This window comes from Mixophyes fleayi, chromosome 11 (genome assembly GCF_038048845.1).
Source record: "Mixophyes fleayi isolate aMixFle1 chromosome 11, aMixFle1.hap1, whole genome shotgun sequence".
In the NCBI taxonomy this organism is placed as follows: domain Eukaryota; kingdom Metazoa; phylum Chordata; class Amphibia; order Anura; family Limnodynastidae; genus Mixophyes; species Mixophyes fleayi.
Genome location: NC_134412.1, coordinates 89,964,741 through 89,979,373, shown reverse-complemented (window position 1 = coordinate 89,979,373; position 14,633 = coordinate 89,964,741). Strand labels below are relative to the sequence as shown.

The 14,633-nt window shown below is 37.3% G+C and overlaps 1 protein-coding gene across 1 annotated transcript; it reads right to left on the bottom strand.

The window, feature by feature from the left end:
- Positions 1 to 5,150: 5,150 nt before the first annotated feature.
- LOC142107821 (indolethylamine N-methyltransferase-like) lies at positions 5,151 to 8,837 on the bottom strand. The gene is made up of 3 exons (XM_075191443.1): positions 8,658 to 8,837; positions 8,099 to 8,306; positions 5,151 to 5,693 (listed from the first exon to the last, which is right to left on the bottom strand). The coding sequence occupies exons 1-3, from the start codon at positions 8,800 to 8,802 to the stop codon at positions 5,267 to 5,269; spliced, it is 780 nt and encodes a 259-aa protein (XP_075047544.1). The 5' UTR covers positions 8,803 to 8,837; the 3' UTR covers positions 5,151 to 5,266.
- Between the last annotated feature and the right edge of the window lie 5,796 nt (positions 8,838 to 14,633).

Below are 14,633 nucleotides of genomic sequence, written 5' to 3'. Positions count from 1 at the left end.
TCAGACAATATTGTATTCATTATTCTACTCATTAAATGCACCCAGCTCCTGGCATGGAATGAAAACCACAAAATCAAATTTACTTTAGCAACACATTTATTATAATTTTGAATGATGTAGAATCAATTGAATATAATTTTGGATGACTTATGTTTTTCAAGATGAATTATAAAAAATAATAAACAATTTTATTTTTATAAACATTTTTAAACATTTTTATTGACAAGTACTGTTAGCTTATATAAACTGTAACTATTTAGCATGATAAGAGCTTTATGCAAGATTTAATAAATGTTTGAGAGCTATATCTAATGTAGACTGACAGCTATTGAGAAGCTTTTGAGTGAATAATGAAGCCAATTAGCACTAATCACACATTCTAAACATTCCCTTTGACAGCAGTAAGGACAATTAATTGCTTATGATCTATGAGATTACTCTCTACTTTTCTTTCAAGTATTTTACAGGTAAGAATTACAAATCGTTCGTCAGTGAGGGTCTTCCTTATAAAACGTTCATCACAGGTAAACATATGTAGCTTTTCTTTACTAGCTGTGTAATATGTGCCATTTAAGCCCCCAATTAGAATAAAGTACCCCCCAGGTTTAATCAGCTTTGTCATTTTTCTCAGGTTTCTGATGTAATCATTTTGGCTGTGACAAACCGCATCCAGCAACCATGCTGTGAGCAGGCAGTCGGCTTGTGGTAACACCACCGGATCTGTGAGATTTTCTTTATTGAGGTCAAATTTCACAATGCGTTTAATTGAATTCTTTAACTTTTCATCTTTGTCTTGTTCTTAACCCCTAAGTAAATAACATTATAAAATACAGTATGTATAAGTGTTTTCTGTTGTTACCTCATCCACAAAAATGTCTCACAAAGTACATTCACTTTACTTGTAGCTCCCACAAACAGAGTTATTATCTAAATAACATTTTGTTATAGTTTCCCTTTAACTCATCCTCTATGATTTTCTATGTTTATAACAATATTTTACCTGATTCCATGCAGCTGAGTCACAATTTTCAATGCATGACCCCAACTAAAAGCTCCTGTACGGGTGTTCAGCCATTTGTTGAGTTTCAAAATGCAGGTCTCATTTAATTTTAGTATAGTAATCTCTTTAAAAAATCAGAGACTGTATAGAGTTGATGAATAATGGATCCAACACTGATGTCAATCAAAGTTTGTCCTTTAATATTAGCTGCAGAGAAAGAATCACATAAGAAAAAACGCAAAATATTATAGAATTAAAGTGAGTAAAGGACAAGGAAAGATAATGTGTCTCCAAGCAGAGGTCACATATTGAAACCTATTTCATGATGGATGTTTTATAGCAATCATTAAAGAAATCTATTGATATCGATGAAAGGTTTAATCTAACAATCCTAAAATCTATTTGCTCTTATTGCACATAGCTGTGGATCAATGAGGTTATCCCTGCACTCTAAATAAGGTACTCATCTTAGAACCATGCGATCTATCTAAGGATAAAATCTATCCTGAATACAAACCTGCTGCCAATGCAATGTGCAACTGCTCCATAATAAATACCAATCCTTCCTTTTCAAACACACCGTTTTCCTCAAAATAACATTTAAGGAAGTCCCTGGAATCCATCCCGTGGAGGTGATAGAACTTGAGAGGTTTGGGATCCATTCTCTTGTCTTCTGTCACACAGGATGAGCCTCTGATCTGTAACTCCAGCCCTCTAGTAACATGTCTGGCTGTTCTGTTTATATTCACCATGCTTCTATTTACATTAACTCTCATTTGGATGGTCACAAATGCAGCTGACTATAAATTCATCAATATGTGCTGAAATCTTATTGCACAATGATGTTTAAATATTTGACCTACTCAGGTGATACTGTCATGATGCTACAAGCTATGAATCTTTAGTATCTATCTTCTTTTTATAATGATAATAACAATGTACCAATGGCTCATCTCCAAACACACTTTTATCCTCAAATTAACATTTAAGGAATTTCCTGGAATCCATCCCATGCAGATGATAGAATTGAGAGGTCTGGGATTCCTTCTCTCATCTTCTGTCACACAGGATGAGCCTGTCATCCAGTTTTCCTAACTGTCCCTTAATGTATTTTTTTTATTAAAATCGATGATGGACCACAACTAAAACAGGTAATGTCCATGGTGTTCCAAAACAGTTTCTTGGTTCCAAATACAGCAATGAACCTGATGTGACCAAGATGTTTCCTCCCTTTAAGGCAAAGGGAGAACACGTGTAATTTGTTTTATAGTCATGGATTCCACCATATGAGTATGATTTCATACTGGAAATTGTAGTTGTCATGCTAATGGCAGGTGATTTCCAGAGACTCAAGTTATAACGCTCTATGTCTGCAGATCTTGCATTTAAAGTGTAGTATGATCATGTCCAATGGTCAGGACATGTTGGATGTTTAGTTTCATATATCTCTATATACAGTGGGCGAAGTGTAAATTATGAAGTGGCTATATGGAAAATATAAGTGACTGGAATATGATAGTTTTACAGTGAGGACAATAAGAGAAGCTGAATTATGGTGTAACACCGTATACCAGCCCACTTCGATCATTGAGTATAAATGTATTGTATTATGAATGTGTCCAGTTGTCAGGTTATTTAGAGTCGCTGAAGTATAAAGATTCATAGAATGGTATTATGAACATGTCTAGTGGTCAGGTGAGGCAGGAGGTGTAGTGTGCTACGTTTGTAGATGGTTTAATAGAATAGTACTATAATATTGGGCAGTAGACAGTTATTGTTAAGGAGCGTACTGTACACTGTCTGTTTAAAGGCTAATAACATTTTATTGTGATCATATTTAGTGGTCATATCATGTTGGGATGTGTAATCTCTTATGTCTTAACTGAATATAAAATATTTGCATTATAATTATATTCAGTGGTCAGGTTTTGTTATATTGGTGTAGTGTACTGTAGTCAGATTATGATGAGTATTTGGGATGTCTTATGTATATATGTAGTATGAAAGGATTGCATTATAATCCTGTCAGGCAGTCATGTTGGGGCTTGTAGTGTCATTTGGCTGTATAAAGTGTAATAGATTTGCATTATGTTCTTGTCAAGTGGTCAGGTCATATTTGGTTAGCATAGTATTATATATCTGTATAGAATATATGAGCTAATGTTACAATATTTTATTCACAATCTCTATGTTTTACAGTCAGATGATTTTTCTTTTAAACTTTTCAAGTCTCAAACAAAGATTAAATGAAAGACTATTTCTTCTAACATCAGAATTTGATGGTCTATGTTTTCCTGTGTACTCTCTGTTACACTCTGATGTTACTTTATGCATTCTCTTAATGTCTCCGTTAATTGGTGAACTGATGTTAGTTTTTTTGTTTAATAATTTCTTGCTCTCTTTGTCTGCTCCAATTAGACTGCTTTTGTGCTCTTCTTTCCGTTTCTTTCACTAGTTCTCTTTCTTATCAACGTTTCTGTCAGGTACCCTGCTAAAATAGTCCTTATCTCAGAAGGCTCTTTCCTGTTTTTATCATTAGAACATCCTGAAACAGCTGTTTAGGTTGACAGCTATTCTTTCAAGTGACACAATCGCTTCGCTGCTAAAGACACAAAGATTCTTATGTCCAAAAAATGCCACTTAACCTCTATGTGGGATACGTACTGCTGAGCTCTTGCTTACAGTAGTGATTACTCTGTGCACTGAGCTACAGGCTCAGTTAGCAGCTTGCTGCTTTCCTTTGCATCTCTATTGATGTAACCTGATTGTCTTAACGACATGCTACTGCTGGTAGTGATTTGCTAGCACCTGCAGACTTTTAGCAGGTTCAGTCCTATATAAACAGCATCCTGGAAACGAGAAAATAGCCACTGTGTTGATCCAGCTTCTTTTTCTCTTGAACTCCTGAATCCTTAGTATTTGGACTGTTTCACATTGTATACACTATTTGATGGTGGTTTATAAACCAGCCCTTTGTTGCATTCCAATGTTGTTTGAAGCAAAGATTTTAGTGTAGTGTTATTTGTAAACATGAGTGTTACAACTCACCTGTCCTCGCTCCAGCACCGCGATCCTCTCTTCTTTCGGGTCGCGGCGGCGCTGTCACATGACAGTCGGGGCGGGGAATTCAAATCTGCAAACTACTAAAGCCCTGCTCTGATGCCTGGACAGCGTCAGAGCAACTTCCTATGTACCCTGACTAGGTGCTTCTCGTGTGTCTCCCATGTACCAGATCCTTGCAGGCTTTTCAGACATTAACTCCTCGTGTACCAGACCCAGGCTTGCTGACTACGTATTATCTCCACTCCAAGTGTACCAGACCCAGGCTTGCTGACTACGTATTATCTCCACTCCAAGTGTACCAGACCCAGGCTTGCTGACTACGTATTATCTCCACTCCAAGTGTACCAGACCCAGGCTTGCTGACTACGTATTATCTCCACTCCAAGTGTACCAGACCCAGGCTTGCTGACTACGTATTATCTCCACTCCAAGTGTACCAGACCTCGGCTATCCTGATACTACCTTCCAGTTCCAGTGTTATCGTGGGCTACCTCCTACATCCTTACCTCTAGAGGCAGATCAGTGGACCGCAACCTGCGATCCTCCGCAGCAAAGCCCATCCCGCCTTGCGGCGGTTCTTGGTGAACACCAGGGGGTTCGTTACACTCCGCACCACCGGTCGGCCAGCGCTGATCTGGAGTAAGGCAAGTACGCCATATTCATTAATTACATTGCTACATATTGTTACAATGAGGACCTGTGGTGGTGGGTTGCAAGCTTAAATGTTTTGATCACAATATTAACTAATACCTCCTACTTTTATTTTACTAGATCCATACAGAGTGAGTCAGAAATCATATATAAGTTTAATGTACAACCATCTTATGGTGATGCAATTCCTTATAGAATTATATATGCTTCTTAATTTTTTTTTATCCATCATTGGTCAGACCATATTGAATATATTATTCTACTTATTAAATGCACCCACCTCCTGGAATATTATGAAAAACACAAAATCTAAATACTTTAGAAATACATTTATTATCATTTTGGATGATTTATATTTTTCAAGATGAATGAGAAAAAATAATCAACATTTATTGTCAATTAATGTTATCTTATCCAAACTGTAACTATTGTGCATGATAAGAGCTTTATTCAAGAATTCATAAATGCTTGAGCGCTATATCTAAGGTAGACTGGCAGGTATAGAGAAGCTTTTGAGGAAATCATCCAGCCAATGGACAGTAATCTCACATTCTAAATATTCCCTTTGACAGCAGTGAGGACAATAAATTGCTTATAATCTGTGAAATTACTCTCTACCTTTCTGTCCAATACTTCACAAGAAACAATTACAAATCGCTCACTGGTAAGGGTCTTTCTTACAAAACTTTCATCATAGGTAAATATATAGAGCCTATCATCACCAACTGTGAAATATGTGCCATTTAAGCACCCAATCAGAATAAAGTACCCCCCAGGTTTAAGCATCTTTGCCATACTTCTTAGGTTTCTGATGTAATCATTTTGGTTTTGACTAACCACATCCAGCACCCATGCTGTGAATACACAGTCGACTTGTGGTAACACCACCGGATCTGTGAGATTTTCTTTGTTGAGGTCACATTTCAGAATTCGATTAACTGATCCTTTTAACTTTTCGTCCCTTTCTTGTTCTTGATCACTAACAAAATAAACACTACAGATGTTAAAAAAAATGACTATAGTTTCAAAAATTAATGATTTCAGTTGTACATTTGGAAGAATAAAACTCTTTAATATAATTAATGTGTAGCCCTAAAATCAAATCATTGTTGTCTTGTAAACAGACACAAGTAAATATTTCCAATATCTGGCCAATAGATGGGCTTTCAATCAATCAAATTTTTTTATATTATTTGAAAAATATATGTAATCAAATATATTGAGTATAAAAAGTAATTTATAATGTTTCCCAGCTTGTTTTTCTTTTACTTATTTTATTCTGTTTTATATTCCAATAGTGTTCATATATTTGTTTAAAGACTTTTTTTCCTTGGGATACAGTCTTTATTGATCGTAGATATAGTTTAAAGAAAATACGCTTAAAGATTTTCAAAATGTAATTAATCAATATTTTTCTATTCATTCAAAATATGTTATGAATACACACAACCAGTTCATAAGCTCAAGAAAAGTTTGTTAACATTTCTTTTGCTAGCAAAAAAAATAACTTTCACTATTAGGCTTGCTGTAATACATCAGATTCAATATTCCATCTGGAATATGATTGAAACTAGCAAAAACATATATTTTTAAAATACACCCACAAAACCCTATAATATATGCAGAAGATTCAGCAGCGTAACTCAATTTTTATTTTAATTTTTTGTTTGTTTTTCAATATAGATTGTTTAATTTCTGATATAGGAAATTCTGCTGGTTGGAACCATGAGGTTCTGCAGTGGTGGGTATTCACTTTTTAGGAGGGCAAAGAAAATAAAGCTGGCCCTCTATGGAAAATACTTTTAGAAAGTAACTTTAATAATAATAATAATAATAATAATAATAATAATAATAATATATAATAATAATGGCATGTTTTTGCAGTAGCAATGGGAAAATCATGACTTAAGAGGCCATCCCAGGATAGACTGCGAGCTGATCACATGATTCTCACATCTAGCCCTGGGATGTTCTCTTCACCCCAATGCACCCAACTGCTACTAAATTCCCAGACATCATTGCAATAAATATTGTAATGCTGCTGAAAGGTCTCTTTAAGACCCTGATTGAGAATTCATTGGAACACAAGCACAAGCGTTCTTGCAATTTAGAAAATTGGCACGCAAGTGTATGTGTACGTATGCAGTGTTCAGAGCTGGATATATGTCTAGGTCTGAATGAGTACCAAATGCATCCAGCTTGCTAACATATACAAAACCCTTTTATTTTATATGTTATAAATGCAATTGCTATGAAGCATCATTAACGCTTAAATAACCTAGCAGTACAGCAGGAACAACATCCAATGATGCGTGCAAAAAATATATTTTTTTTTATCTTTGCTACAGCACACTTGACAAATACTAATCTATGGCCGAACGGACACTAGTCTCAATAAGTGTTTACTAATAATTCAGAAACCTCTAAATGCAAGCATTTCCCTAGTCCTTGTGTCTGTATCATCATCATTCGCTACTTGCACCTGCCACTAACCACCCGCAAATGAAATTGCTTTTTCAGGCGTGTCTGTGCCAAATAGTCACAGGTCTGAATAACTGTAATTGCATATGTTCACTTTCTGAGCATGTACAGTGTGATAAAAGCACATTCCAAGGGTTGTACATCTCACTATGAATCAGGCCCTAAGTCTTCTTTATGTGCGAGTTATCTTATTTATTGTTTTAGACTTTGGCATCCATTACGAAAAAAAAAAACAAAGCTTCACTGGACCGCTGCAGACATAATTGGACATTGTTAAGGGGGAGCCACTGTGCACGTGCTCGTATGTGCACGTGAGTGCGCGCACACGCAGTTGCATAGCAGAATCCCCACTGTGTGTGCCGACTCAAGTCGGCACATACACAGTTTGGAGAATTGCCAGGGGTGATGATGTCATCACCCCTGGAGACACAAGCTCCACGTGTGTGTGGTGAATCACCACACACACACGTTGCTGCTGGGGAGGCTGGGAGTTTTCTGCGTCTGGACTATAAAAGCCAGACCCGAGACTTCCCCACCCTCTCTTGCTGCCTGTCTGCCTCCTGGACAATGAGCTTTAGGCAACACACTACACTAGGGACACATTACACTAGGAACACACTATAGGATACACTACACTACAGAACATATATATTATATAAACACACTACACTACAGAACTGAATAAGAGGATAGCGTGCGCATGTGAGGCGCTACCACAGGTCCTTTTACAGACATGATTAATCTGAAGGCATGCCGTTCACCAGATAAAGAATATTCAGTATTATTGTCTAAAATTATGAACCAATCAAAACTGAAATGGAGTTATCCTTTAAATCACATTTTTGTTATAGTTTCCCTTTGACTCATCCTCTATGTTCTTCTATGTTTAGAATGATATTTTACCTGATGCCTTGCAGCTGAGTCACAATCTTCGATGCATGACCCCAACTAAAAGCTCCTGTACGGGCGTTCAGCCATTTGTTGAGTTCCAAAATGCAGGACTCATTCAATTTCAATATAGTAATCTCTTTGAAATATTCAGAGACTGTATAGAGTTGATGAATGATGGATCCAATACTGATGTCAATCAAAGTTTGTCCTCTAACATTAGCTGTAGAGAAAGAACCACATAGGAAAACATGCAATATATCATAGAATTGAAGTGAGTTAAGGACAGGGGAAGATAATGTGTATAAAGCAGTGGTCACATATTGAAACAGATTTCATGATGGATGTATCATGGCAATCATTAAGCATATAACTATTGATATCAATGAAAGTTTAGTCTCTTGATAAGATCGCTCTGTAAACAGAAAAAGTTCCATCGCTTCACATTACTCATAGCTGTGGAACAATGTAGTTATCCCTGCATTCTAATAAAAAATGTACCCATTATAGTTGCTATGTTACTCAGAAGAGCCATGCAATAGATCTGAGGTTATAATCTATCCTGAATACAAACCTGCAGCCAGTGCAATGTGTAGCTTCTCCATAACAAATACCAACGTCTCATTTATAAAGCTACTGTCTTCCGCAAAATAGCTTTTAAGGAAGCTTCTGTCATCCATCCCATTTGTACAATATTGCTTAAGAGGTCTGGGATCCATTGTCTTGGTCTGTGTCACACAGAATGAGCCTCTGATCTATAACTCCAGCCCTACAGTAACATGTCTGGCTGTTCTGTTTATATTCATCATGATTCTATTTGCATTAATTCTTCTTAAAATCACAAAGAACTATAAATTCATCAATATGTGCATAAATCTTATTGCATAATGATTAAATATTTTATCTACTCAGGTGATACTGTCATGATGCGACAATGTCCTATGAATCATCAGCAATTGTCTTCTTTTTATAATGTTCTGTTCATGTTTAAGTCTATGTCCTTCATCTATGTAAGCTTGCAAAGACCCATTAGATGTTTGCCTTTGAATTAAAAAGAAAAACAAAGTGGTTGGTTGCTATGAGTTACAACTCCTTGTTTCCTATGATTTTCTGTGAACCAATTTTCCTACATGTTTCTTAATGTATGTTTTTATCAAATTGATGATGGACCACAATAGAGCAAGCAGCGTCCATGGTGTTCCAAAGCCATTTCTTGGTTCCAAATACTGCACTGCCCTAAGGCAAAGGGAGAACAAGTGTCCTTTGATTTACAGTTATGATTTTCACGATATGAGTATGATGTCATCTTGGAAATTGTGTTTGTCATGCTAATTGCATGTCCTGAAAAAAGGAAGTTGTTACTAAAAAGGGAACGTAAGCCTATAAGGATTGAAATGCTGGTCAGTGCGACAGTATGGTACTGGGTTTGCCTTGTGTTCATTGTCACTATCAACTGTTTATGTTATGAATTTGCCTTGTTGGCCAGGACTGTTTCATGAAGATTCCATCTTAGATTTCATGTCCTGTTTGGGCCTATAAAAGATGCTTCCTGAAGCCTTTGCTTGTGTACTGTGTTTGGATCTGAACTAGATGCATTCACTGAACCTTGCTCCCTTGGGATTAGAATTGCAATTGAGATTTTTACCGGACCTTTCTCTGCCTTTTGATTATTGACTTTACTTGTTAGACACTTTAGATTTGGATTGTAAAATAAATCCTGTTTACCTTTGAGCTACCTGGCTATTGGTCTTTCATCTGTGATACCAGAAGCGTGACAGTGTGATTATATGAATCAAGTTCTGTCTGATAGAATTCTGAGGTGCTTGGAGCAAAAAACAAAAAATAATGGTTGGAGATCCAATACAACAAACCAAAGGTCAAGAGTCAGCGAGGAATAAAATCCTATAAGACAAGCCAAAGGTCGAGACAGGCAGCAGACAGGGAATTTAGTCAATAAACCAACATCATAAGAGGAAGAGAGTAAATATAGTCCATCCACAAAAGTGAAATGAATGGAATTAAATCAATTTTGTGTTTTTAATTTATCTTGTTTAGAATTAAAACAAGGTCAAAGATAAGCTTTGGCCACAGCTGCGGCCCTTGTAGCAGCTGAAACCCCATTCAACTTTGGTACTTCCAGTTTGTTCCACCTGTAATATTCAATACGCTATATACCTCTAATTCACATAAGCCTGCAAGCACTACCTCTCCATGAGCTAAGTGTACCATTGTAAACATTACAATTTTTGGGATCGTGTCCCCCCTCCCCCCAGCAGTATACGCCACCCCAACAGTGTGGCTGTGATCATACCTCCTCACTGAGGCTGAGATCGTGCCCTGCACTGACATGGTGGCTGCGATCACATGCCCCCTTCCAGCAGTGTAGGGCACATTCACATTACATACATGCATCCCATTCGCACACAAAACAAGCAAATGCAAAACATTATCTAGAATAAATGTATGATACTCTGAGAAAAGTAATCAGAGAGCAAAACAGTTATTAAACAATATTGTTTGGCAGTGAATGATTTTCAAGGTAATAAAATGTTGTAGTCCCTCCTTTCACTACCTCCTTGTACGTTTATCTCGTGTGGTGGCAATAACAAAAAATTATAATATTGTCAATTAATTCATGTTGCAGTGACACCGCAGTACACAGATTTAGTGCTGTTTTCAAGAGCCAATCTATTGAGCAGGAACATTTCAGTACTGGCTTTGGCAGTAGAACTACTTCTGCTAGTGAAGGTCATGAAAGAGGAAAGTCTCGAACAGCGATATCCAAAAAGAGCTTGATGAGCTCTGCCAAAACAACAGTTCTTTCAAGTGTTAAAGGAAATCATAATGATAATAATAATTGTGATGAATTAAAGAGAAAAATAAAATAACCAACTACCGTTTTGCCATCCAATTGCCCATCTTGGGCTGTTGTGCCAGCATGTTCCATTTGTGTCCAATACATGGTTTACTAGTAGAAGGAAGTATATCTTTTATAGAAGTGGCATTAATATTTCATCAAGTAAAACATAAACAGCTATAAATTAAAAAAAAGAGAATATTTCACATTTTGAAATGTGCAGAGTGTGCAAGGACACATTGAAATGTGTGATTCTACTTAAAGATGGAAATAAATGGAGTCTTATGCAGCAGTTACAGTGCGGTGAGGAATACAGTACAGTGTTGCACTTAATATTCATGGTGATAGGAATAGTGTTTCTCTCATATGAATGAGTGCTGGGGGCACTGGCATCGTTCCTCATCTCACGCAGGGGTCAATGTACGTTTAGGTGTATATTTACTAAACTGCGGGTTTGAAAAAGTGGAGATGTTGCCTATAGCAACCAATCAGATTTTAGCTGTCATTTTGTAGAATGTACTAAATAAATGATAATTAGAATCTGATTGGTTGCTATAGGCAACATCCCCACTTTTTCAAAACCGCAGTTTAGTAAATTTAGTGTTTCAGCATGGTATGATTACTGGGTAAACAACTTGACAGATCTCACAACATTAATATCATAAGCAGCTGCTCATGATATGTTAACACAGCAAATCTTTATTGCAGGGGAACATCCACATCCATAGAACAATGTAACAATGTGGTTGGATTTCAGGCGGCTGATTTTAGCCAAACAGAGGACTGAAATTCATGGGAAAGCTCGTTTAGTGGACATAGACTGTTACATTGCTGTTCCTTAAGCAACTCCCGAGAAACTGTGTCTCAGTGTTTATGACGTAACTCTGCCACTGTCCCTGTGTGTCTTCACTTCGCTGCTTTCTGTATGGGAGTGTGTTAGGAGTTTTCTGTCCATACGTTCTATGATTTGGCTGCTGACATATATGTAAAGACTAAACAATTTTCAATTAATAAAATATATTGCCAAACGTGGTTCTCAAGGATTTGGGATGAAGTGGTGGTATGTTATTCCGGCACATTTCAGCCCACTTTGACATCCATCCATCCATCAGCTGGGCTGGAGCAAGGACGCACATGCATGCTAATGATGTGGTGCGGTTCTTTCCCATACTCCCTTCTCTCTTAGCATTGCTTCAAAAGGCATCCAATTTAAGTATAGGGCGACTTCTGAATACCATAACTAAACTAAATCACCTGTAAAAAACAGGTTGAGTAGTGGAGAGACAGAGCCTCTGAGACCACCCACTAACCCAGGAACACCCACTGAATGCATTTTATCTACCCTCTCCGCTCACATTAACACCTTGCCTTAAAAACGTAGTCTCATTTTTGCTATAGGAAGCGGATGCATGCACCAGCATTCAGCAAATAAGTTTGACTGGCCCCAACTCATCCAAAATGAAGAAGCAAATTTTGCATCCGCCACAGATTCTGCCATTTCAAAAAGCTGATCCATGTATTTCCCAAGCAAATGCATACATCTAGGCATGCTCGGGGCATGGCTGGCAAATTTTAGTCCAGGGGGCGAGACTTGGCTCAGCAGTCTATTAGGAACATTTTAAAGGAAAAAAAATGCAGGTGGCCCAGTGACCCAGCCCAAGGTAGCCCACTATGGGACCGGCCCATGGGGTAGATGCCCCCCAGCCCAGCCTGCCTCTGTCTAAGCTGTAACAAAATGTAATTTCCTTTGCGAGCCCATGTTTTGTCACTTTAGATAATATTCCTTTATACCATATCTACATATTTGGATGACCCTACAATGGATAAAGAAAATCAATGATGTCAGAAGAAACTGAAGATCTGTAGGTCTTGGTGCCAGACATAATAAATAGAGTGGGTGCTTCTCTGTCCCTCTCTCCTATCCCCCTACTTATTTTTATATTTATCCATATTCACTGCAATAGGAAACACTTGGCTCCTATATCAGGACATGTTTCATTTAGACAGAAATCGTCTGACCGCACCATCTATCCTGTATAATGGGATCCATCCTCCAAGGAATCCTTATTTACATTCTAACCAATTAATTCTGGTCCAGACATTCTGGAACCTGGCTTAGGTTTATCTCAACGTAACTCATTGTAGACCTATTGTCAATCCAATGATCAATTGAGTCACAATATCATCTGGATTTAACAACAGGTCCTTTGTGTCACATAATGGATTTCACTTTTGACACCTAAGATAGTTTAGCAATGACTCTGAAAAGAGCAGAAGGGAATGATATATATGACATTCATGATATATTTATTTATTTAGATATATATTTATTTAGCCATGATGGTGTTGTCATCATCATTGTCGTCATCACCATTATCATCGTCATCATAATCACCACCGCCATCATTATCATCTCCACCACCATCATCATCATCATCATCATAATCATCACCACCACCACCATCATCATAATCATCACCATCATCATCACCACCATCATTATCATCTCCACCATCATCATCATCATCCCCACCACCATCCTAATCATCACCATCATCACCACCACCATCATTATCATTTCCACCATCATCATCACCAGCATCATCATCGTCATCATCATCACCACCATCATCATCACCACCATCATCATCATCGTCATCATCATCACCACCACCACCATCATCATCATCATCTCCACCATCATCATCACCACCACCATCATCATCATAATCATCACCATCATCACCACCACCATCATCATCACCACCACCACCACCATCATCATCACCACCATCATCATCATAATCATCACCATCATCATCATAATCATCACCATCATCACCACCACCATCATCACCACCACCATCACTACCACCATCATCACCACCACCATCATCATCATTACCACCATCATTATGATCATCATCATCATCATGTATCTTTACACCAAACCTTGATTACCAGTAAAAAATGTGCCTCCTTAGAAGTGAATGTGGATATGCGTTTACTTCTTATCAGGTCTCATCTTTAGGATATACACACCCTATCTGTACTCAACTGCACACCCCTACCCACTGAAGAGAAAAACTTCACAAAAGGACATACATTTAACCCAAATATAAAAGTCCACAAATATAAACTTATCCTGCATATTGACTTTAATTAAAGAGCTGTTTTTTTTTTTTATGTTTGTACTAGTGATATTATAATGAGATATTCTTAAATATTTGTTCAATTTTATTAAATATGAAATGGAAAATTGATACCACAGTAATTTATTCTAGGAGTTTATGATACCATCACCTGCATTCTCATGACCATCTTGTGAAGATGATAGAATAAATCATGATGTGATAATATTGATGCTGCTGCTGGTGATGAATATATGTAGCTAAACCTTAGTGACTGTAAATAGAGTTCCTGGACCAGTTTGTTCCATATTAAGAAAATACAGTGAATAATTACTGTATATATTCCCACTGACATACTAATGTATGTGTGAATGGTGTGGCTTGTCGCAGCCTGCATAATCCAGATAGACCAATTCTTCTAAAACTAGCTTCGTCATCATCATCATTTCATCCTCATCATTTATTTATATAGCGCCACTGATTCCGCAGCGCTGTACAGAGGACTCACTCACATCAGTCCCTGCCCCATTGGAGCTTACAGTCTAAATTCCCTACTATAGAC